Source organism: Sinohyriopsis cumingii, chromosome 1 (genome assembly GCF_028554795.1).
Source record: "Sinohyriopsis cumingii isolate HCF-2022 chromosome 1, ASM2855479v2, whole genome shotgun sequence".
NCBI lineage: Eukaryota > Metazoa > Mollusca > Bivalvia > Unionida > Unionidae > Sinohyriopsis > Sinohyriopsis cumingii.
In genome coordinates this window covers 169054841-169080461 of record NC_142961.1, presented here as the reverse complement: position 1 = coordinate 169080461, position 25621 = coordinate 169054841, and the positions used below count along the sequence as shown (strand labels likewise).

The 25621-nt window shown below is 35.2% G+C and overlaps 1 protein-coding gene across 6 annotated transcripts in view; it reads right to left on the bottom strand.

Annotated features, from left to right (window-relative positions):
* LOC149808356 (EH domain-binding protein 1-like) overlaps window positions 1-25621 on the bottom strand; it is a 205686-nt gene that overhangs the window by 104934 nt on the left and 75131 nt on the right. For 5 of the 6 annotated variants that reach the window (XM_089976051.1, XM_089976070.1, XM_089976083.1 and 2 more), the window contains exons 13-16: window positions 15037-15132; window positions 10116-10256; window positions 7607-7832; window positions 5974-6027 (exon numbers count right to left, since the gene is read on the bottom strand). In XM_089976051.1, the coding sequence (XP_089832177.1) occupies window positions 5974-6027; window positions 7607-7832; window positions 10116-10256; window positions 15037-15132 (517 nt within the window). The remainder of the gene's footprint in view (window positions 1-5973; window positions 6028-7606; window positions 7833-10115; window positions 10257-15036; window positions 15133-25621) is intronic. The other variant, XM_089976077.1, reaches the window with a different exon arrangement.

The following is a 25621-nucleotide window of genomic DNA, read 5'->3' as shown; positions in this document are numbered from 1 at the left end:
TGATTAATAATGATCTGTTAGATCAGCATCCTCATGACAAATAAATGATCTGTTCGATCAGCATCCTTATGACAAATAAATTATTTGTTAGATCACTGTCCTCCTGACTATTAAATGATCTGTTAGATCATTGTCCTCATGACTATTAAATATGTTAGATCAATATCCTCCCGATTAATAAATGTTCTGTTAGATTAGCATCCTCCTGATTAATACATGATCTGTTAGATCAGCATCCTTCTGACTAATAAATGACCTGTTAGTAATCATGAGTAATGCTAGAGAAAAAACTAAAAGCACAAAATAGAACCAAAGTCAGTGAATCATCAAATATAAATCACAATAGCCTATATTTGTGATCAGGGTCTAGCACTCATCAAGATACATCTCCTGACCAAGTGTCATGATCCTTGGTATGACAGTATTTATGCAGTGTGCAAAAAAATGAGCTAAATGCAAAACTTTAGAACATATAAATAATGTACATGCTGGTACAAATTTACCCCCTCCCCTTCTCTGGAGCAGGTGCTATGAAACCCACTTTAAAATCTTGCCTAGGACCTATGAAGAAAGAATGTTTGACATTCAGTGTATATGTATGTATGTATATGTTACAGATATCTATAATATATATTAATTTATAATATAGCTTTATTTAAGTGATTTGGGTTTATGATGTTTATATTTTAATTCTTTAAATTCAGTGGCTGGCTTGTATTATAGTGTTATGTATATCTATATCTTTTGCAACTCCTGGTACATGATTTTATCTAATTTTTAAATTTTTATTCATGGTTGTAAATTGTACAGAACATCTTTAGTTAAGTTTTGCATACATGGCCTGAGTATCTTATGAGTTTAGTATTACATAGGATCTATAAATAGATGCTTATGTATGTGTTAACATTTGATAATAATAATAATCTTAATAATAAGACTAATGGCACCTATGGCTTAATTTCTCGTTGGATGATGCTGTCTGAAGAATTCAATAACTTCACACTGGTTGGGCTAGGTCACGAGAATAGACAAATTCGATGCAAACTGAGAAGTGTGATCAATCACAATGGGGTCTATTGCGAAATATAGTCGCAACCAACAGCGTATATAAAGAGAGTACTGAGTAACCAGTTTCATTCTGAATTTGGAGTCATTCACATTTCTTGTTTTTCCTGCTGTAAGTCTGCAGAAAATTTTATGTTGTACTGAGATATTATTCAAGAGGAAAAACAATTGTTTGGACTGTTCAGTGGAAACAGAGTGTGCTCATTATTTGGACCATATTATTATTTTGGAACTGTTATGAATTATTCACAGGAGTTCTGGATGAAGCCATGTTGACAATGTCACGATTCTTGGTGAACCAGTACACGTCCGGTTTTAAAGTTTATACAGAACTTTCTTTCATTTAGGACTTACATAAAATTTTACCAGGATTATCTTGGATTCACATCATAATACTAAAAGTTCCTCACACATTTCCAATTATGACTTTGATAAATAAAATTCTTTGTTAAGTTTTACAAAACTTGTTAGTTTTGCTTCTTTCTGTGACTTAGTTTGTGACCATGGAGTCAAAACAAAAGTAAAACTATATTTACAATATGTGTAGAATTTCATTAAAAAATAAAGCTGATTTCCAGGGTCAAGTCAACAACTATTTTGGTCAAGTACATCACGCTTTAGTTTGAATGGAGATCATGAAAACATCACATGAAACCAGAAATGCAGTTGTTCTGTAGAGATATGCACACCCTTGTTGCTAATTGGCTCGATAATTTGAGAACATCAGCATCTGACTGTTATTTCACAATTTAAGGATTTTAAATGTTCGAGAATCTTTTAAGTGATTCAGATTTCTTTATCTGGTGTGCACATAGAAATTATATAAGAGAATTGAAACCACCATATTAGGATTCAACAGTTCATATGCCAGTTGTGTAAGAGTCATGCGAAGCAATCATGATTTATTTATAATTCTTCATGGACTAGAAGAGTGAAAACATTTATTCTAAATCAATACCTTGAGGATAATAAAAAATTATTAAGGGACTTGAACTTTAAATAATTCTGTTGGATTATGTAAAACTTTCAAGGACTTCAGTGATATTCTACTTTCACAGCATGAAGTAAAAACATTCAGACTTAAAACTGATTCTTCAGTAGAACCATTCGGAATACCTTCTGGACTGATGTAAAATTGATAATATTCGAGGAATTAATAATTTTTTTAATTCTTTCACTTTGTTTGATTTATATTTTAGGGAAATAAATTAATATTTTGTAAACTTGATTGCTAGTTGGGTTTTACCTCATCTTGTTACATAGTTTAAGCCCCTAGATGTAACAATATGTTTTTATCTGTAAGGACATCAAACCTGATACTGGGGGTAGTGCAAAAGTTTATCTGTACTATGCAGAGTTGGGCTAAAATTGCTCTCTTTGAAATAACCCAAATCTCTTTTCTGTTGAGTATGTATCATTTACTTTATATTATATATTTTCTAACTTTTTTCTGCAATTTGTCTGGCATCATTTACAAAGGAATAAAGTTTTTCAGTGGACGAGAGACCATTAAAAAATTGAATTTCAAATTCAAGGGCAGTATCCAAGGTCAAATTTAACTAATAAAAGCAATTTAATTGTTCCAAGTCATGCATATCTTTGTCACTCATTCATTAAATATGATTTAGTTTTGTGAACTGGATGAACTCTATACTAACCGCTCAACTGTTATGGAGTCTTTTTATTCATGTTGAGCTATTGTTGAATGGTAAAATCATGCATTAAAATGTTACTGACACAATCTAAAAGCATTTATTATCATTTAGTTTTTAAGTCAAAGGTATACCTTGATTTTTAAATTAAAGGTTAATTACTTTTAAACAAGGCATTATTTCACTGTGTTTACAAGTCTGTGCTCTTACAAAAATAAGTAACAGAAAAGAGTGACAAGCAACAAGCTTTGTAAAATTCAACAAATATTTATTTCCCTAGAATACAAAGTAACAATGCATTAAAAAGGAACTTACGGTATTATGAATCACAACTTATATAATACAACTTGATTGTTCTAGGTTTTCAAGCATGTATGAAAAATCATCTCAATTGTAAGATTATTAAGTTCTCTACTTGACCTCAGGTCACAATTAGCATTTTCTAAAAAAATCTATTACCTAATGGAAAATAACCTTCAAGAATGATCCCAATGTTTACAAATTAAAAATATTAGTTATTTTAAGAAACCAGAATTGGACATTAAATACACTAAGGAAATTCTAAAACCCAGACCTAGACCCAAATAAACATATTTACTTCTAATAATAATAATCCTGATTTTAAACCCATAAACATAGAGAATAATTTAGCCATGTATTATTTGTTTACAGAAAGAAGTCAATTCAGGTCAAGCAAAAATGAACCCAGTTTTGGACAAAGTCAAGTCCAATATACAATGTTACATTACAATAGCATATAATACAAACAAACTAACTTGCACACAATGCAAATTAAATATACATAACAACTGTCATCTTTAATTTCAGTAGACCAGTATTCAACAAAATTAAAAAAACACAGAATAAGTTATTGCTGTACTCTGTAAGGTTTCTGGTTTATAATGATCTTTAACAGCATCAAGAAAGTGTTAATGATTTCTTAAGTTAAATGGCCAATTTGCAAATCAATGGCTGACAAATCTGAATGGTTTGGAATTCTTACTGCTTGGTAGCAAATTGTCATTTGTGCAGATGGTTTTGCTTACTTGTGTCCATACTTTGGTATGCTATAAAGCTCTGTGCTTATTAAAAAATTCCCTCTGAAAAGCCATATTAACTGTGATGTTGGTAGCATACACATTTTCATTGGATGCTTCCTTTTCTGAACTAATCTGCCAATGTGCAAGCATAAAAAAAGACAATTACCTTGACAATAACAATATGCTATAACAAAGGGGGTGAATTTCCATGCTTTAGATGCCTCTGGTCTAATGTGCAAAGAATAAGTTCTAGCATGAAATAAATGGGAAAATCTACGTGGCAGGAAAAATACCTTTGTGTTCAAACCTACTCAATTTTTTTTATCCTTTAAAAAAGCTACTTAAGTTGTACACTTCATATGATGCATTACAAGCTGTATAAATCGGTGTTAGCTCAGCTGTCAGTGTGAACTTTTAAGCTGTAACAACAGGAAAAACTGTTGTGTGCATGTGTGTTAAAAGAAGCTGATGTCCTCTGTGCACAATTTTCTTTTTGTTAGTAATTAATATTCGTAACAAAATGTAATTTTGCTTACAAGGTGAGAATATTCCCTTGCACCAGACTGTGTTGTTAGTGAAGGCCATGTCTTGCATAAAAATTATACAACACTAACAAAGTGAAAATTGCCTTCAAACCTGTTTACGATAGTAGGAAATACCACATATATCATGTAAATCTGAAATGTTACAATAGTCTCAGAAGAAAAATGCATAAATGGCGGGCAGCATAAGTCAGCAGAATGGAAGCAATCTGGGGGTTGAAGAGAGTGGTGCCTCTCTATATTTAGTCTTGGCCTGTCCAGATTCAATCTGCTTACAGAATTTGTGGAGATCAGATTAGGGAAATTAAAAATATTATGCCCCCCCCCCCCCTTGTGGTTTGCTTACACCAGGTGGATATAGTTTTATCTCATCCATCGAGAAAAGTGCTGATATCATTAATATTATGATGTAAAAATACATAATACCAAAAGGATCCAGGCTTTATAAAATTAACCTGTTCTCCTGGAATTAGTTAAACGTTGCTTTTCCTTTTCTAATTTAATTTTATTTTAATTTAATTTAATTTTAACTGACAGTACATCATGACATCCCAATTCTGGGGTGCCTTGTTTTCATTACACCTTTTTTCCCAGGCCCTGGCTTGGCAATGAAAGCTAAACTGATCCAGGTGAGCTAATCTATGTCTATTTAGCTGTAACACTGTCTGATATTAAGCCATCTTTCTTTTGCATGATACAGAAAATGCTGAAGCTGCAACAAATGTTTCTCTATTAAACATTCATTCATTTATGTATTTTTTTTCACTCAACTCATTTCTTTCAGAGAACACAAAAAGACCCTCTCCCATTACTCTTAAGTTAGAAGAACCAAGTAAACGAAAACCTCATCTTCTGAAGTATGTGTTATGTACTAAATCTGTGAGTGCCTGAGGATACACAATGTAAATTGAAATACTTTAGCAATAAGTTCGACTTTTTACCCTCTGCACTATTTGCAGTGACTTGTACATGAAGTTTGTTAACCTAACTCCATTCTAGTAACCAATATTCATACAAAGTATTAATTGCAAAGGTCAATAGGATTGTACAAATTTTCATGTGCGAGGTAGTGGTTAATATCAGAAATACAAAATTCACATTTGATTTTGTAATTTAAATAAGCATACATTTGGGTCGGGGTAGGGTTAAACTTGTTTGGGTTGAGAGACAATCAAAAGAGAATAATTGGCATATCAAAGGCTACAATATAATCAACATATGTAAATTGCATAATTATCTATTTTTATTCCTATTCAAAGGTTAAAATTCATATGCTTCATTCTTCTATAAAAAAACATTTTAGCTGAAAATATTCCATCAACTAGGTATCTACTTAAAAAAGGTTTCATGTACCCTGAAGAAGAACATTATAATTTCATAAGGCAATCACAGATTCAGTAAAATTAACAGTACAGTACTCCCTCATTATATTGCTGTCCATAAGAGCCATTGATTAACCTTATAGTAGGCCTGCGTTATAACAAAATACATTATACATATAATTAAATGAAACTGAATCCATGACTATTCGCCTTATAACAGGAGCTGTGTTATAATGTAGGGTCTTATAGTGAGGGTGTGTGGTAATGATATATAGGCATGCAAAAAAGCTGAAGCTTCCACCTGTTAGATAAATGAAAGCCATAAAAAGGATATCAGCTATGATATACCTACCACTCTTCTTGAGTGACATGTATGCTTTAAGTATCCGCTGAGTTTTCAATGCAACTGGCAAGCAAGATGATTTGGAAAATTAAAATATACCTAACGAATGACATTAAAGAACCCATCATTGCTAAGCTTACACAACTAATAAGAACAAATGAGGCAAACATAAATAAGCTAACCAGAAGCCTGCAAATATAATAGTTGATGATTAATTATACAGAGAATCAAAACTATTTAGCTGGGGCTGGTTTGTTGTTTTATTGTACTGCAGCAGAAGTACTATATTATTTAGTGCCAAGGCAATACATGTAAAGCACCTTACCCAGGGACACACCATGGTAGCCAACCAGGACTGATTAGATGGTAGGATTTAAACCTGCACCTTTTTGGTTGAGAGTCTGGCATTCTAACCACTTAGCCACCGAGGCTCTTGCCTCCTTTAGTCATCTCTTATGACATACAACGAGCACACTGTCACTATTATATACTCCTTAAGTTTTAATGATAGTGCTTCAGTGGTGCTTGAATTAAAGTAGATGAAATAAAACAAATAAAAATGATCTGCAGGTGTATAAAGAGCCATTGAATGTGTTTTCTACTATCACCTATTTATTATTGAGAGTCTCATATTAGAACATGTGTGGATATTGATTTAATCTGACAATCTGAATAATGTTCTTGTTACTTAAATTCCATTTAATCCAGCAGTGAACTAGTTATTGGGTAATCTATGTAATGCTTGCTGTCCTGTTACATAACTTTCATTAGATTTTGCTTTCTTTTTGAGTCATTCTAACAAAATCTATTTAAACAAAAAAGACAAAACCTGTATGTTAAGCCCATGATCAAAGCATTGCTATAAAATGTGACCTTGACCCTTGAGCAAAAACGTTGAGTGAGCACATCACACGATTAATTGTCTAAGCTTCATCAGGATTCATTCCATGTATGAAGAAAATCCATCAATGGGCTTTTGAAACATAAGTAAATGAAACACTTTTACCAAAACCTCAATGCAAAGTATCTGTCAGACTGTGACCATGAAAAGTGGCGAGCAATTGTTTGACATAAAGAACTGAATTTGCTTCAAAATGAATCATCCAAAGTATGATATAAATCTATAAATCCATCAAGGGATTTAGAAAATAACAGCAAATGAAAAAACTTAAAAGCCTTAATGGAAATTTTCTCTGATTATAACAATGATCCCAAAGTTAAAGGGGCAAGACATAATGTAGGAGAGCAAATTATCTCCGTTTCATAATGATTCATGCAAAGTATGAACAAAATCCAATAGTTAAGGAAATAGTTTAGGACATATATCTTCTGAAAACTTTTAACCAAACCTGAACATATTGTTGCGAGTGCTCATGTCATTTTCCCACTAATCTGGCATTAACAAAATTAGGTTATTCATCATTTTTTAATCAAGAGATGTCATTTATAGAAATAATCCAAAGAATCAATATTCAGAATAATAACCTGTTTTACCTGCAGTATAATCCTTTATTACATGGATAATTAAGCCTCAGTCTTGAAAAAATAAAAACTGCTTTTTAAAAGCCTGATAATGATACCAAAATAAAACATGTCTAATAAAAACTGACTCAAACAGGGGGTCTTATTGCTGGACACTCACCTGTCTCCTCCAAACTTTTGTCCTTAAGTGACGACGATGTACTGCTACGGTGTTGTGAAATTTGGGAGTCCACACTGGTCTGAGATACTGGACGTGACTTTACAGTGGCCTCACTGGCTATTTCTGGCTGCTCTGGTTTCCCAATACTGATTCTGGCCTCTGCTATCAGCTTGCGGGCCCGCTCTCTCAGTCTGACTTGATGATCAGGGTCTTGGTTGTCTCCAGCCTTATAACCAGATAAGACAGTTTAGTTTTATGCAAAATGATAACAATACTCCTTAAAAAAAACTATACTAAATTTGTGTTTGTAAAATATGCATGCCCCCACAGCACACAAAATAGTTAACGTTCAGGAAAGTCCAACAACTTATTAAAAAAAGCGGAAAAAACTGCTGCAGTAGCACCAAAATCTAATCAAAACATGCATACAAATATTCCAACCAAATTTCATTTCTTTTCTGAATCTCAAGTGCTTCTGCTTAAATATGTCAACAAGAATTTCAAGTAATAATGTGTAAGATAGACTAGAAAGTACAAATATGTAAGACAGACTAGAAAGTACAAATATGTAAGACTAGAAAGTAAAAATGTGTAAGACAGACTAGAAAGCAAAAATGTGTAAGACAGACTAGAAAGTACAAATGTGTAAGACACACTAGAAAGTAAAAATGTGTAAGACAGACTAGAAAGTAAAAATGTGTAAGATAGACAAGAAAGTAAAAATGTGTAAGACAGACTAGAAAGTAAAAATGTGTAAGACAGACTAGAAAGTAAAAATATGTAAGACAGACTAGAAAGTAAAAATATGTAAGACAGACTAGAAAGTAAAAATGTGTAAGATAGACTAGAAAGTAAAAATGTGTAAGATAGACTAGAAAGTAAAAATGTGTACAAAACTGAAACATAGTTGTAATAGCTCCTAAATCTTGTCAGGTGATTTACATATGCAGGTGAACAGACATACCAAATCTAATGTCAAACACATGTGTTTTTATGTTTTAATCTTTCAATAAAATAGTTAAAATCTAGAGATGGTGTATGTATCTAAAGTTTTCTGGTCCCTAATTCAGAAGCGTTTGCAACAGATGCTTTCAGCAAAAATAACTGGATCTAGAAATTTAATATAATAACCTAGAGTGGTGGGCAAGTTCCTTTACTTTTACTTGATAACCAGAACTACATTTTGAAAATACAGTTAGATAAGCTTTTAGACAAGAAAACATTTTTTGGCCAGAAATAAATGAACCTTTTCTCCAACTGTGAACTTTTTCATCAAATACTTATGGCAAATCTAAAATTTCCCATGCAAACTTAAATTAAATCAACAATGACAGCCCAGAGATTCAAGTTGGACCTATATTAAAAAACTAGGTAATTGCAAAGAAACAAACAAGCAAACACTGACTACAAGTTGGGTCTGGACAAACAAAAGGTGCAACTGGCACATTCTGTCATGGTCAAAAGCATGCATTATTCACTACCAAATGACAAGATAAGTCAAAAAAGTGGCCCACTCGAACATTGAAATCTGATGTAGAATCATCATTAAATGTTCTTGTTCAAGATTTTAGGAAACTATTAAAAGCAATAAATTCATCTACTTTATTACCTCTCTTTCAACCAGATTCAATAATGGGAATGGGAATAAATGCATTTCTGTCTTACTCATAAGATTTGATTCTGATGGTCCTAAATACTTTATATGTTTTTATGGAACACAAATTCCATGACAAAGTGACCTAAATGCAAAAATTTACTGAATGAATGGATGAATAGCCATAGAATAGTAACACTACATGCCCCATCCACAAAGGGATCAGATATAGTAGTGAGCCTTGTCAACTGAAGCAAAAGAAATATTTATCCAACAGCACTTCTGAAATTTTCATAGCATATGCCAGACATTTTTTCCTGAAAATAATGTGACCACTGTATACTGATGATTTTTTTCATAAAGCATTAAACAAGGTGTCAATTACTGTAAAACAAAAGCTGACAGTGAACTAGCTCCCAAAAAAGTATTTGTGGGAGATAATAAAGGATGGTTTTGTCAATTTATATTTTTCTTCAGTTCCTATTAAGTCATTGAATAAATGTATATTGTTTAAATGTTCTATATGCAGTTAAACATTGCCTAATATAACATGCTGTGATGGACTAATGTAGGACAAATATCATCAAAGTAAAGACAAAACAGGAATCATTCCACTGTAAGATTTTGAGAAGTCTAGAGATTAGAAAAGTGGGCTTTCACACCTGCTATATCTTAACACTTTTGGACAATAAATAGAGTGTTTAAATTATTAAGAAAGTACAATCAAAGAATATTTACATGGAATAATTATGGCACCCTATATCAAATGTCCAACATGTTTAGTTAGCAACCAGTTATTTCATCTTGTCCATTAGACATGTCTTAGTTAGCAAAAACTGATGTTTGAAAGTTCTGTTACAAAAAGATTTTTATACACATCAACACCATGTATATTACCAACACTGACTTCCTTACTTCATTACGTTTATGTTTATCCTCCGCTTCTTTGATTGCCAAGTCTGATGGTTTAGTGACCACTGTATCCTTACGGGCCTGTTCAAGCAGCAGGCGGGCACGTTCTTTCAGTTCCTCATGTCGAGATTTCTTGCGTGATAGCTGATAAAAAGAATAATGATGAGGATTATCATGTTAAAAATCCATTTTTCACATCCAACTATACATGACATCCATATCAAGCTCTATATACACACTATAAGTCATCCATATCAAGCTCTATATACACACTATAAGTCATCCATATCAAGCTCTATATACACACTATAAGTCATACATATCAAGCCCTATATACACACTAGTCATCCATATCACACTCTACATACACACTATAAGTCATGCATATCAAACTCTATAAAACACTATATTCATCCACATTATGCTCTATATAAACACTACAAGTCATCCATATCAAACACTATATACACACTATAAGTCATCCATATCAAGCTCCATATACACAGTATAAGTCATCCATATCAAACTCGATGTACAAACTATAAATCATCCATATCAAGCACTATATACACACTATAAGTCATCAATATCAAGCTCTATATACACACTATAAGTCATCCATATCAAGTTCTTTATACACATTATAGTCATCCATATCAAGCACTATATACTCAGTATAAGTCATCCATATCAAGCTCTATATACATACTATAAGTCACCAATATCAAACACTATATACACACTATAAGTCATCCATATCAAGTTCTTTATACACATTATAGTCATCCATATCAAGCTCTATATACACACTGTAAATCATCCATATCAAGCACTATATACACACTATAAGTCATCCATATCAAGCTCCATATACTCAGTATAAGTCATCCATATCAAGCTCTATATACATACTATAAGTCATCAATATCAAACACTATATACACACTATAAGTCATCCATATCAAGCTCTTTATACATACTATAAGTCATCTCAAAACTTTTAACATGGTGACATTTCACTGGACATTTGATATACAAGTGAACTTTCTATGAATTATAAACTATAAAAAGAAACTGAATGAAAACATAGTTCTAAGCAGAATCGGAACTGCTTGTGAGGTCATGAACTGTGATAACTGCTTAAATGTAAAATGGCATGTCAAAGTGTAGACCTGCAGTTCCCAGAGTGTAAACTGGAGCAGCTCTCCCAAGAGTGTAAATTGGACCAGCAGTCCCCATAGTGTAAATTAATGTTAGTGAATTTCATGATTGTTATTGTCCATCTGGTTGGTATTTATTTCAGCAGCCCCCTCCCTCATGACACTCAGAAGACAAAGTGCTGTAGTCTTAATGAGTTCTACACATTAGACACAAGAACATCATGGAAACCATACAAATGTGAATTCTTTTCTTAATTCTAAAAAAATATTAAACAGAAAACACAATATTTACATTAACAAGTTTTAACTTAACTTATGAAACCACAATAAATACTGCCATTCAAATTGAAGGACCTCATGATACTAAGACTACTATACTCTGATGATTTTCTCTGTGACTATAGGGAAGAATGTCATATAAGAATTACCAGAATCAAGGTTTGCCTATGTGATGCTAAATCTCTGAGATGAAGGCTCAGTGAGGTTGACTCTGCATGCCGGCAAACAGCATCTATTATATCTCAAATTAAAACGTGTTCAAATGTGAGGCTTGCAGAGATGTCTTGAAGCTTCTGAGCAGTAATCTTTGTGATGCAACTCTAATCTGGTGAGACCTCAGAGTATGCCAAACATACAACCCACATCAGCCACAAAACAAGGGCTTGAGGGGTGATATCCTGTGTTCTGGTTCACACTGGAAGGAAAAGGTGTTTGTACGTGCCACAACTCGTCTCACTGTGTTTCAATTAGTGCTTGAAAGTGTGAACAGGATCCTGCAAGGCTGCTGTTCACAACCTGTCTATGGAAGAGTGCAAACGAGATATGACTCTTTGGTTACTGATGTAAGGTAACCAATTTTGGGCTACAAAGCCTGGTTGTATCATGAGAACCACCAAACCCTCCTATCTGAACTAAAGAATGTTTGGGTCGACATAAAGATAATGGGGCTCGCTTACCCTGCACGAGGAAGCTAAAGCAATCAGGAAACATGACTTGTATGATAGTGACTTTAGCAAAGTATGGGCTAGAGGTACAAATGGATTTAAATCGCGCCATGTTAAAACCCAGGATTGGTTTCATTTGGAAACAGTGAGAAGGATGTTTGGTTGATTGAAACTAAAACAGGCTATAAGATTTTATAGGCTTCTATCATGCCCAAAATCATGTCTGCAATGATGCCTGACTTTGTTCAATATCATGGGGTGGTAGCCTATGAAAGAGATTGGGGCCAAAAGTTTCTCCTCAAAGAGCTAGAGAAAAAAGTTAGCCAGTTGAGGGATTGAGGCATGCAGAGGGACAATGTTGCTGGTATGGCACCAGTCCCTGAAAACAAGTCACCTTCCCTCATAATCCTTCAGAATGGAGAAGCCTTCTTGCTCTTGAGATTCTATAAACAACTGAAGGTCTGAATTGTTTGTCTTCCAAAGCTGTCCTGATAACAGCCATGCCTGTAACAGAAGTGGACAGACTGGGCAGGGAAGGACCACCTATAACTGTGGTTGCTGGATAAGATTCGGGTTGGCCACAATCTTCTTGGGCAGATCTACTGCAAGAACAAGTAGACCAGTGACCTAGGACTTGTCCCATCTGAGAGGGGAAATCAGAATTATCTTGCCATTCTGACTCTCTAATTTCTGGATTATTTTTGGTATCAGCACTCTGGGAGGGGAGGCAAATGACCACAAACCCTCCCAAATGATTTGACAGTACATCCACGGCCCAAGCTTTTGGCTCTGGAACTGGAGACAAATGTGGTTGACTTGTGATTCCACCTCGTCACAAAGAGGTCAATCATTTACTGAAACCACTCTTCTAAAAGTAGTTAATGACATTCTCTCTGCTTTGGATAGCGGAAAGATTAGTCCTCACCCGACTTGATTTGTCTGCAGCATTTGACACAATAGACCATGACATATTACTTCACCATCTCCAGCATGTATTTGGCATTCATGATACAGCCTTACTGTGGTTCATGTCCTACTTGGTCAACAGGACACAAATTGTATCTGCAAATGGAATACACTCCAGCCCAGTTAATCTATGTTGTGGTGTTCCACAGGGGTTTGTTCTTGGACCTGTTCTCTTCATTCTATATACTCAGCCGCTCTCAAGTGTCATAGATCATCATCCAGTGTCTCACCAATTGCACGCTGATGACACCCAAATATACAAATCTAGCCACCCAACTTAAGTTGATGCTTCCATCCAAGGTGAAGAGAAGTGCATTTCTGATATGAAATCATGGATGACATGTAACAAGCTGCAGATGAATGATGATAACTGAGGCCATTCTGATTATAACACAAAGACTTTCTCATTCACATCCTTTACCTCAAACAATAAATATCAGCAACACCAACATTAAATTCACACAGTCAGTATGAAACCTAGGTGTTACTATGGACTGTACTCTCACACTGCATCAACATGTCATGAACACATGCAAGGCTGCATATACTGAGCTGAGATGCATCAGCTCCATTCGCTCCTATCCGACCTCACCCATGTGTACACATCAGCAAGATACTTATGCTCTTCTTCTGACAATCGTATACTCATTATTCTCACTATGAAAACAAAGTCATATGGACAACGTTCTTTTGCATACCAGGGCACGGCAACGTGGAATGAATTGCCCACTGAACTTAGACACAAAGACACAGTGATCACATTCAAGAGGGCTCTCAAATCTCACTTATTTCGACTGCAAGAACAAACTTAAAGACCTAATTATGTTTCCTACCTGAAATATTCTCAGCATGTTTATTATTTTTTAATGTTTTTCTAATTTCATGGTGTTTGTTTTTGTAATAATATTATTATATGTTTTTTATCTTATAGGTGTTGTTTAATGTTGTAAAGCACTTAGAGCTTCTAAAGATTAGGCACTAAACAAAGTCCTCATTATTATTATTACAAGAGTTATTGCCCTTTGTCTACATGATATAGACAGAAAAGACGAATTTCATCATTTTAGTAAGGCTGGATTCTGGAGGTAACAGACTAATATCCCTATGATCAGGGAATGTATAAGAAGGAGAAGTGGTGCCATGTTGGAAGTCTGACAGGCACCATTTGTATTGAATACTAACTAGACCATATAAGAATTCTTTAACTGAAACCAAATGTCAATATGACCAGCCATTCATTAGGTGACGCTACTACATTTTCAAGATGGCCACTGAAGTGGTCATTTTGGATGTCAGATGGGCATCAGTTTCATTTAAGACCAACTAGACATCATAATAAGACTTTTAACAAAAACCCAATATTGACATGACAATCTCTGGATATGCAGTGATCAGATTTTCAAGATGATCAATGAGGTGGATGATCACTGAGGTGGTCATATTGGATGTTAAAAAAAATCATCATCATTTTCATTTGGGGAAAAACAGACATCAAAAGCTGTCTTTTAGTGAAAACAAAATGTTGATATGACCATTAATGAATGGATGATGGACACAGGCAATCACATGCGCTCTTCTGGTCTATAGTCAATGGAGCTAATAATAAAAACCTTATTTTGTGGCAAAGAAGTGCAAGTGCTGACTTGTTCTTTGACAGTCATAATGATGGTCACAAACCTTCATGGGGAACTGGCAATAACCCTGGAGGATTAGTGCATCATAAACTTGACACATTCTACTTGCTACCAAAACAATAATGTTCATTGCACTGAACAGATTTATATTTTTACTAATACAAATGTTCAATCGCCCACAAAAAGTACATTTAATCCATAAAGGAACTGATAAAACTACCTCAGAGTCTGCTGAACCTGGTGAGGATGGAGTGGATGATGTGCTGTCTCTCGATTTCTCAACAGAACTTCGAACTGGTAATGTGCCAGACATCCTCTGAAATGCATTTATGAAAAGACATTTTTGCAATACTGTGATATAAAATCTTATCAGAAGCAGTGATGCAAAACACTACATGTATACTCACATTAACACATCTTAAACAAGTACAATGAGTAGAAATAGATTCATTCACTGTACAACCTGACCAATTAGTAATAAATAATGTGTATACAGAAATAATATACCTGTCAAAACTAAATTTTGCACCTTTTTGTAACAGGGCTTTTCAGCTCTGATGCCAGTAAAATACTGTGTCTGTGTGTCTGGGATGGGTACTGGCACATCAGTACAGTTATAGTTATATAGTGAGGATCAATCCTTCCAAATAAAGTTTACATGCACTCCAGAAACCATATTCACTTTGAAAGTACAAGATTTTGTCTGGTTGTATATTACCAGAAAGTTTCTACAATGAATTGATATATATATAAAAATTCTGTCTCACAGATTGGAAGTCAGTACAAGAATGTGCTCCATTTTAACTTGAGACTGTCAATGGGAAGCACTTTTGTGAAGACATTAAAAGTTTGGTTGTTGAGCAAAAACTTAAAACTCAAGGTGGGCATTCATGTATATGTATAAAAAGCAAAATTTTAAGTAAATTATTTTTATCTAAGAATACATGTACTTAGCCAATCACATTATTGCTTGGTATATAAGCTTGCCAGAATCCATCCCTATTAAAAAGATGAAAATTCATATTTTCTGTCACTGATAGACCAAGGGCAATAACTCTTGCCCATTACCTTGCCTTGCCACCTCCAAGTGTCGCTAGTTTTTAAGCTAAGCGATATGCAATGAGAACGTTCACATGGCAAAATGGTTGGGAGTGTTTTTCAGTAATGTGGTCAGGTAAGTATTCTCTGAAATTTAAAAAAAAAATTGGTTTCTCCTTTAAATATATTCCCTCATCACATTAACTATAGGAGAGAATAGGTAATAGGAAGAGGGACTGCTAAGAACTGAACTATACCTTGTATATCCTTCTAGGGAATAATGGCTGGATTCCCCAGATAAACATAACCCATTCTCCTAATCTGACAGGCAACACATGATCTGTGGTCCCTATATCTAGTTAAGATGATAACTGAAATCTTCTTATCAAAATTTCACAGGTATACCCAGAGGCTTATAAGCTGTGTCAAGTTTTAATTGGGTCCAGTGGTCATTTGTCTCTGTGAGGCTAAATCTCAGAGATAAAAACTGGAGAAGGTTGACTCTGTATGCCAATCAACAGCTTCTATTATGTCTCAGATTGAAATGTTACATTTGAACATGAAGCTCAATGATATCACGCAAATTTCAAAAGCTGAAATATTCATGAGGCAACTCTTATCTTTTGAAACTCAGAGTATGCTGATGCCAGTATGACCCACTTCTGCAGTGAAGAGAGGGTCTGAGGGTGTTATCCTGCTTCCCATTTTTCAGTGGGAGAAAGAGTGGCCCTTGTGTGCCACAACTTGCTTCTGTGTACTTCAAGTGAGAGCACAAACAGGCTCTTGCATGGCTGCTGGTCTTGAACGTGTCTATGGAAGAGAGGGAGCATTATGTTAATTCTCTGACTGCTGAGCGATGGTAACCTATTTTTGATTATAAAGCCATCAAACCATCTAATCTGAAATGAAGACAGTTATCGTCAATGGAAAAGGCATGTAACTCGATCACCCTGCAGCCAATGCTATCAGGAAACATGTTTTGTAGGATAACAGCTTCAGCATGTGTGGGCTAAAGGTCCGAATTTTTCTGAACTGAGCCAGGTTAAAACCGAGATCTGGGATTTGGTTGATTCAGATCAAAACTGGCTAGAATGTTTGAAGATCTTTATCATGACTGATAATGTGTCCGCCATAAAGCCAGAATATGTTCGATATCATTGAACAGTAGCCTTTGACGGTAATTGGGGCAAACTGTTTCTACTCATAGAACCAGAAGAACAGAGGCACTCAAAGGCATGATTTTATTGACTTTGCACCGTTCCCTGAAATTACACCACTTTCCCACATAAGCCTTCTGAGTGGAGGAAATTCTTACTCACAAGATCCTCCCCACGAACTGAAGATTTAAATTCTCCCACAAGGCTGTCTGGACAAGAGCCAAGCATGAAGATGGTCTGGTAGGGGTTGTTGGAGAAATTTCTGGTTGGCTGAAATCTTCCTGGGCATAGCATTCACTTGATCAAGTAAATCAGTGACCCAGGCTTTGTCACATCTGAGAAGGAATATCTTGCAGTTCTGACCCTATAACTTCTTGATTATTTTAGTATCAAAACCATGGGAGGGTAGACAAAGGCCCACAACTCCAGCAAACTGATTGACAGTGTGTCCATGGCACAAGCTTCTGGATCTGGAACTGGCGGGTAACTTGTGATTCCACCTCGTATCAAACGATCAATCAATGGACACCCCTAAAGTGCACAAATCCAAAGAAAGACTGATTGATAGAGAGACCATTCTGATTTGACCCTTTCTAGATAGTGTGTCAGGAAGGACATTGAGTCTGCTGGGAATGTGTCTGATTTGTACCTTGACATAGAGTTGGTTGTACCAATGTAGAAATTGCTAAATCAGAATGCACATGTCTGGTGACCTGTCTGAGGAGGTAGATCACCACTATTGACCTGTCTGGCATAATTAGGACAATTTTCCTTGAGATTCGATTCTTCCAGAACTTAAAGACACTGATGTACTGGTCTTGGTGCATACTGTCATTTCCACTTGGGGTTTCTCCAGAATTCCTGTCATGAGCCAACCTGGGTTGCACCACTGATGCAAAAATGATCATACCCTGTGTCATCATGACTTTTTCATTTATGGAACTTGAAATGGGGTCGATTTGACCAGCAAGATCATCTGTGATGGTGCATAAAAAGACAGCAGGGCAGGATCAAGTCTGCTGCCACATTGGATAATCTGAGGAGTTGCAAGAACTCTCTTGCTGAAATCCATGTCCTGTTGCAAACAGACTTGAAACATTTGATGACCTAGACTATTCAGATGCAAGGGAACCATACTAGACTGCGGTAGGGAAAGAATGCAATATCCAGATGAACAAAATGCTGAGTTGGAAAACCTAGATGATTCAAAAGTGATAGGTAATTGTTTCTCCCTTTAAGGAGAACTGAACTCACCATGTTTTTCGAGGATGTGAATCAAGTCAATTGAAACTGATAACTCTAAGCAAAGCATAAATTTCCATGATGCATGGTGGATAGGGACATGAAAATATGCATCTGTCAGATCGAGGCTGATGGCATATCATCCTTTGTGATGAAGATGTCTTCATCTTACCATCTCTGAAATTCAGTGGCATAATGTATTGGTAGAGGTGATTCAGGTCAATAATCAGTCACAACTTGCACTTTGCCATCTGGATAAGAAAAAACCTAGAATAAAACCTCAAAGATCATTGTTCATACACAATCTCCACTGCCCATTGGTCAATAAGTAACTGCATCTCCTGTTGTAGAAAAAACATCCTTCTCCCAATCTGACAGTACATCTATAAAATGGGGAAAGGGCCAAGTGGACATTAGATAAATGAACTCCAATGCCCTTTTTGAAAGGGTCTGGATCACAAATTCATACTGCACAGGTGAAAGTTGGGAAAAACCACAATACTGAAAAGTTGTCCTGGGGTCAAGGGGGCCGTCTAGGCCACCATGTGGGTCCAGGGGAAAACCCTGTGGGGGGAAGCCCCCCTGAAACTTAAAAAGAAGTTAATTCTTACACCATATTTTGGCATGAAAATTTTAATTAAACAATCAAAATTTCTGATTCTTTAATATGATGCATATATCCATTGAATCATTAATACATAAATTTCTCCTTGTAAATATTAGGAAAAAAATCTCAATATACAATTAATCAGACAACGAACTAGATAATTGCTGCTGATAAATGGTACATGTACATGTATTTCAGAAATGCAGATCTGTTGACCCTTCATGGTTCTATCACTAGTCATAAAGCAGTCTGTCCATAGTTTTCAACATCTGTCATTAGTATAGATATAAAGCTAACAGTTCAACAATTAAATGCTTCATCCAGAAATACATTTACATTTACTGTCTTTAATGACAATAACAAAATACAAAATTATCTGTTTCTTTTACCAAGAGAAGAAGCACGTTTTCCTAAAATCTGTATCACTCTACCTTTTTCTAACTATATTCTCAAAAATAGTTTACCTTCCCTGCTGCAAATTTGCTGTCTGGAAACATTTTCTTAAAATCCCAGTTTAATGAATCAGCTGTTTACAATGGCACTTTTAACTTAGCCAAAAGTTGACTTATCATCACTTTAGCACAGATAATATGCATTCCCTCACTGTCGGACACTGTGCTTTGCAGAATGAGGGCTGAGACTTGTGACTTTTATTGTGGCCCACTCTTGGTAGGCGTTTAGAAACTTATGATTTAGCATTTGATTTTCAACTTCTGCCAATTTTCTTTTTAAAAAAACACTTGTCTGTCATTTTCAAAAACATCTGCCAGTTTCTCCCTTCGATGCCTGCAGACAGTTGACCAGTTTGCATAGGAGACAGTGAATAAGCACTTCTTTGACACTGATCAATTAATTTTTTTAAATGAAAAGAAAATTTAGAAGTGGAACAAAATGTTAAGGTGTAATGTTTTTGCTGCCATTTTCCATAGTCTTGCCTAAATGATCTGTATTTTCGGGCTTTATCCATAAAAAAATACAGAGAATCTCCATAGGGGTAAACAGATCTAGAAATACACTAACACTAACAGTAAGTATAAAAAGAAACATGTACCCACAATGGGTAAATCAACAAATATGATCAGATATTCTTAAGTTTTGTCATGTAAATTAAATATTGATAAAATTACAGTACTTGATGTTTTGTTTGTTATTCAGTACAAATATGTTGGGATAAAACTGGTTATTTCTTTCAGTCTTCTCTAAGTGACTCTGCATCCAGAGATTCTCACCAAGAAAGTTGGTTGGAATATATACATTGTATAAAGCTTCTGAAATAGCCAATGAATTTTCATCCACACAGGACCAGCAGTGGGGAGAAGTAGTCAGTGATGCTTTGAAATTTTAAATAAAAGGAATGTGCTGTTCTGTTAGTTATTTATGCATTTGTAACTGTACTGAATTGTCTGCAAATTTACCTGGGGCAAAATTCCAATCATCCTGACCAATGACTACCAAGCCAAGATAATGCAACAAACTGCTTTAAAAAAAAAAAAAATCTTTCCATGAAGCAAAGGAGGCGGGCATAGAGAAAACAACAGTATAATGATATACGCGGTGGTATAGAACTGGTCCGGGTGTCTTACTCATTCAGTACAGTGGCCTCTATCCACTATCATTCCTATAAAGCAAATGTAGGAAAAAAGTAGCAGTGAAATATAACGACTGAGTTATTCAGGTTTCCATAGAGGGAACTGAATTATGGAGTGAAGTATGAATTAATGATTCAGCAGAATATATCTGAAGAGCCCAGAGTGAACTGAATCCTGCATGAAAACTTCTGTTTGCTCTCTCAACAGTAAATCATAAGTTTAAAATTTAGTATCCCTAAGCATTGATTTTATCTCATACTAAATTCTTTCCAACCACATTAACCACCTACCCACCCTAAACAGACAGATTTGAACAATTTGGAACAATGGCCTGTGGAGACATTTAGACGGAATTTTGATCATATGATGGAGAAATTTCACCCATGGTATTGAGGAAAAATGGATGATCCAGTGAGACTGGAATTGCAGGAATGAGGTGCCCACTGGCAGGCCATGTATGGTTGGCTGGTCAACATCTAGAGTAGGACACTTGGAGGAAGAGAAACTTGCCTTTGCATCCCACAGATCACAAATTTTTCCTTGTTAGGACAGTCATTAATTTCAGCTAACTGCAGAAACAGACAGAACGGCAGAGTCTCTTGCTCCTTGTCGATATCTACCGGTTCTTTGACTTTATAGCTGTGTGGGGCAGGAGGGGGAAGAGGACATTTTGAAGCCAACAACACCCCATATATTATTACTTCAACTAAAGCAGCCTTGAAACTGAACTCATCCACTCCATGGCTGGATCTGAGTAAGGCTGTCTTGTAGGATTAATGACACAATCACTGTGCATATCACCCTGTTCTGGTTTGGCATGCATCAAACAATAACAACCCCAAACTGGGGTGGTTTGGCTAGCTGGATGGCCTGGATGGCTGAGGATGACAAACTCATATTGAAAGATTGACCAAATGGAGCCAGCAAAAAAAATCCTATGCACCTGGACTTACAGGCTCAAAAGCCATTGTCCCAGACTTACAGACCCAATGGCCATGCTCTGAGATGTGTTAGAACTTACATGCACTGGGCTGCCTAAAATTGGGGGACACTCCCAACATGGAGTCAGAAAAACCTGTACATGCAAGACATGGTAACAAGGGTAAAATTTGACCTGAATTTAATAACTGCATCTTCATCTACTGCAGACCTGCCAACCTTCTCAGTACATCAATTGATTTTTTTCTGTAAGTATAGACCAGTTCTCAATAAGGTGGAACAATATATGACATACACCTCTCCCTTGATAACTCGCACACAATGGGGTCTGCAAACATAGAAATGCACTATAAGTGAGGTGCAAGTTAGCGAGGGACCTCCACAAATTGAAAAAAAAATCACTCTGACATCGAGAAAACTGTGGGAGAGGGGAGTGGCATTAGGGAATCGGGCTGTTTATTGACTGAATCCTCATTTTACAATCATGTTGATAATAATTTTTAATAACGCGCTTTTTCGAATGAAGTTGTTCATTATTCTGTTTATAACATTTTATTTTCAAAATGTTCAACATATAGAAGATTGTTCCAACTGGTTTCAACAACCATCAAGTGTACACAAAATATGTGTATTACGTCACTGCTTTTTGTTTTCTTGATGAGTCTGGTTCCCATAATGGTGTTTAATGATATCCTACAAAATCAGGAGCCACAAAGCAGGGAACTAGACTAACTGTTGATACACCAGCAAACAAGATTACTTGTTTTCAAAAACAAGCGACATTTATTTTGTGAGACAACTGTCTACATCGAAACTCAATTTTTGTATTGTTCAATTAGTACAATACTGATGTCCTGATTTCATTGGAAGTAATAATGAAACTTCTTATCATCTTTGAGGATATCTCTAAGTGCCTTGTTATCTTTGATCACAGTTATGAAAGAGTCGGTTAATTTAAGGTAGTTTATGTTACATACATAATATTTATAACAGTGCCTGACTGATAAAATGAAGTGAGTTCACATGACACTATGACCGGGGCCGCTAGATTTTAAGATTTTAGGATTTTAGGATTTTCAGGCATTTTAACATTTCTTTTATTCCACCTCCTTTATTTGATTCAAAAGACATAATTAACGTGATAATACAAAGCAGCCCAGCTTTTAATTCAGTGCAGCAATACAACAAATACTTCAGCAAGTCAGTTATCTAAACAAGGTTAGCACTTAATTAGGCTGTCTGAGAAACACTCATGGACATAGCTGTTACGGTAGATTGACACATTTTACATTTAATTACAAGAGGATACATTGCATTTATGACGATTACACTTAAAAGGAACTAAAAGACAGAACTAGAACACAAATTTAAATTGATAAAAAATTATTTAATTTGTATTTATTTATTAAAGTACTGCCTCCACTCAGAGTAAGTGAAATGTTCATTGATCGAAATTTCCTTACATATTGCTAATTGTGGTGTACTAGGAATGTCAATTGGAAAGAAAATGTAAAAAAATTGTACGACCTTTCATAAAATTTGATATTTCATAATGTTTTCAATGATAAAATGAGCAATGTATCAAAGTTTCCGTTACCAATTTTGATCGTGATCTTCTTCAAGTTCAACAAATAGGGATCAATTTTGGGGTATTATCTGGTTTAAAAATGGGATCCACACCTGACCCCACGTTATAAGTGGGTTCAAGAGTTATCAGGGTGCGAGTTATTGAGGGAGTGGTGTACTGGTATCATCAAGCTGGAAAACATGCATTTGAAAGTCTGTAAGTGTGATTCAAGATGCAGCAATGGTAAACATTGTATTCAACTAAAAAGTTTATAAAGTATACTTGGACCATTAAAATCACCTCTGGTACAGTTTCAAAACCTGCAGTTCCAAACCCAACTGAACTCAATGGCTTCTTGCTGTTTCTCAACCTGACGTAATCCTTAAAACATTTAAATTTCTGGTTTTGGCAATCATCTTTCCCATCAGGAGACATATCCACACAAAATACCCACTAAACATAATTACTGCCCTTCCTGCTTTTTCCACAAGAATCTGACTATTCCTTTTTATTTTTCCGTACTATAAAAACTTTTTATGAGGTTTATTGACCCTTTGTGTCAAGAAAATATGTCACTTGCTGGATGCCATTTTTAGACAATAAGAAACAGTTTGATCATGCATATGCTTATGCATAAGCTTTGCATCACAAAATACATGCAGTTTAAAGAGCCCGAGGTGCTACTTTAAAGTTAGACTGGTTCCCTGACCCACTCCACTGAATTTAATATGAAATCCAGACAGATCAGAATCAAACAGACAGTCCAGTATCCAGATTTACTGCCAACAACAATATTTATGTAACTCATGCTTTATTCTTTAAGTCTGTCATTCAAGTAAGACTTATGGCAAACTTGTAAGGGTTGGCAGGTCTGCTACTGAGCCAGACAATGAATCTGTTCAAAGGCAGTAGACTGCAAAACCTCAATTCCACATAAAAATAGCATAGGGTTGTAAATGTCACACTGTGGTAAAGAGACACAGCAACATCCAATATATTTTTCATCTTTTAGAAGAGCTGGATTCAGGAGGAAACAAACTCATATTTGCAACATTAACGTTACCCAGGAAAGAAAAAAAAAAAAAAAAAATATATATATATATATATATATATATATATATATATATATATATATATATATATATATATCAGGGCTCAAAATTAACGGTAGTCCGCTAGCCCGAGGCAAGCAGATTTCCTGTCGGACTAGTAACTTTCATAATGTTAATAGTCCGATGGGCTAGTAAGTTCTGGTTATCAATAGTCAGTGTTTGTTTACGCCATTCCCTAATAAAGACTTGACTTAGCAGATGTTCTGTAGAATCAAAGCAGTGGCCATTGTAAACACAGTCATAAAATATTAACATGCGAAGATGAAGTCAATTTCTGCCTTGGAAAGGTGTGCTTCTATAACAAGAATCCTTTCGATTTTGTGCATTTCACTTAGCGCAAATTATGGTCCCGTCATTAACAACGGAAGTTTGGTAATTGATCCTAATTAATCGGATAACGATTCACTCAACGACAGTAACAAACTACAAAGCGGTATACCACACAAAAGAACACGGCAAAAACTATTCAAAGACATTTTGTTTGCAAGTTTTTTTGTTTAAGGTTCTTATTTCTTGCTTGCCACCCAAATGCTCCAACAGTCACAAACTGGAAACTACATATTTTACATTTCCATCGAAAAAATTATAAGAATTAGATCAATTTATTACGATTACATTATTGACACATCCTTTCCATACAACTACTTTTTCTATGATGATAGTTTTTATATTTTTCCCTTACAAGACTGAACAAATAGTTGAATACACATTGATATATCCAAGCAGAATGCTGTACATTTGTTGGGAATTAAAATCTCTGAGCATGGGCATCTAAGTTTTGAAAATTTTCTGCCTTATTATTAATTTCAACAATACACTGAGTTTGATTAATTAGGAACAATTACCAAATTTACGACTTATGATATCGTAATTGGAGCTGTTAAATACAACGACTTATGATACCGTAATTGGAGCTGTTAAATACAATGCGCCAAGTGTCAGATGGTTTCGTGATGGGAACACATCTTTTCCAAGCTGAAACAAACACTATCTTCTGATGCTTATATTTTATAACAGTGTTTACAATAGCCACTGCTTTGTTCATGCAGAACATCCGCTTTAGTTAAGTCTTTCTTAGGGAGAGGCCATTTAATTGTGGGAGGGGGCAAAGACACGTGTTTTGAAATGTGTTTCTTGCTCTGACTTTCTTATATAAAGGACACTGTGCCATTCCTTTTCTTGCTTTAAATAATTCGCATCAGCTATACTATAACATCTCGTATTTCAAAACAAGGCACAATTCCCTCCTTATAAGACAGGAAAAATGTGGCATTTGATAGAAGGTGTTCAGCTACCGGAAAAAAAAGCAAAAGTTGAATGAGAATGATGAGGAATAATTCTTATGATAGGGAAAAGCATAATGCACATTTCAAAAGAAATGGACAAAAGACAGGGAATGGCTGAGTTATGATGAGGAAAGGAACGTCATGTGGTGTAACTGGTGTACGCAATTTGCAAAAACAAACGCACAGAAAACATCCAGTTTTGTTACGGGTTGTTCGAACTTCAAAATTGAATCGGTAAACATACATGAAAGCTGTGTGACATTGTTTT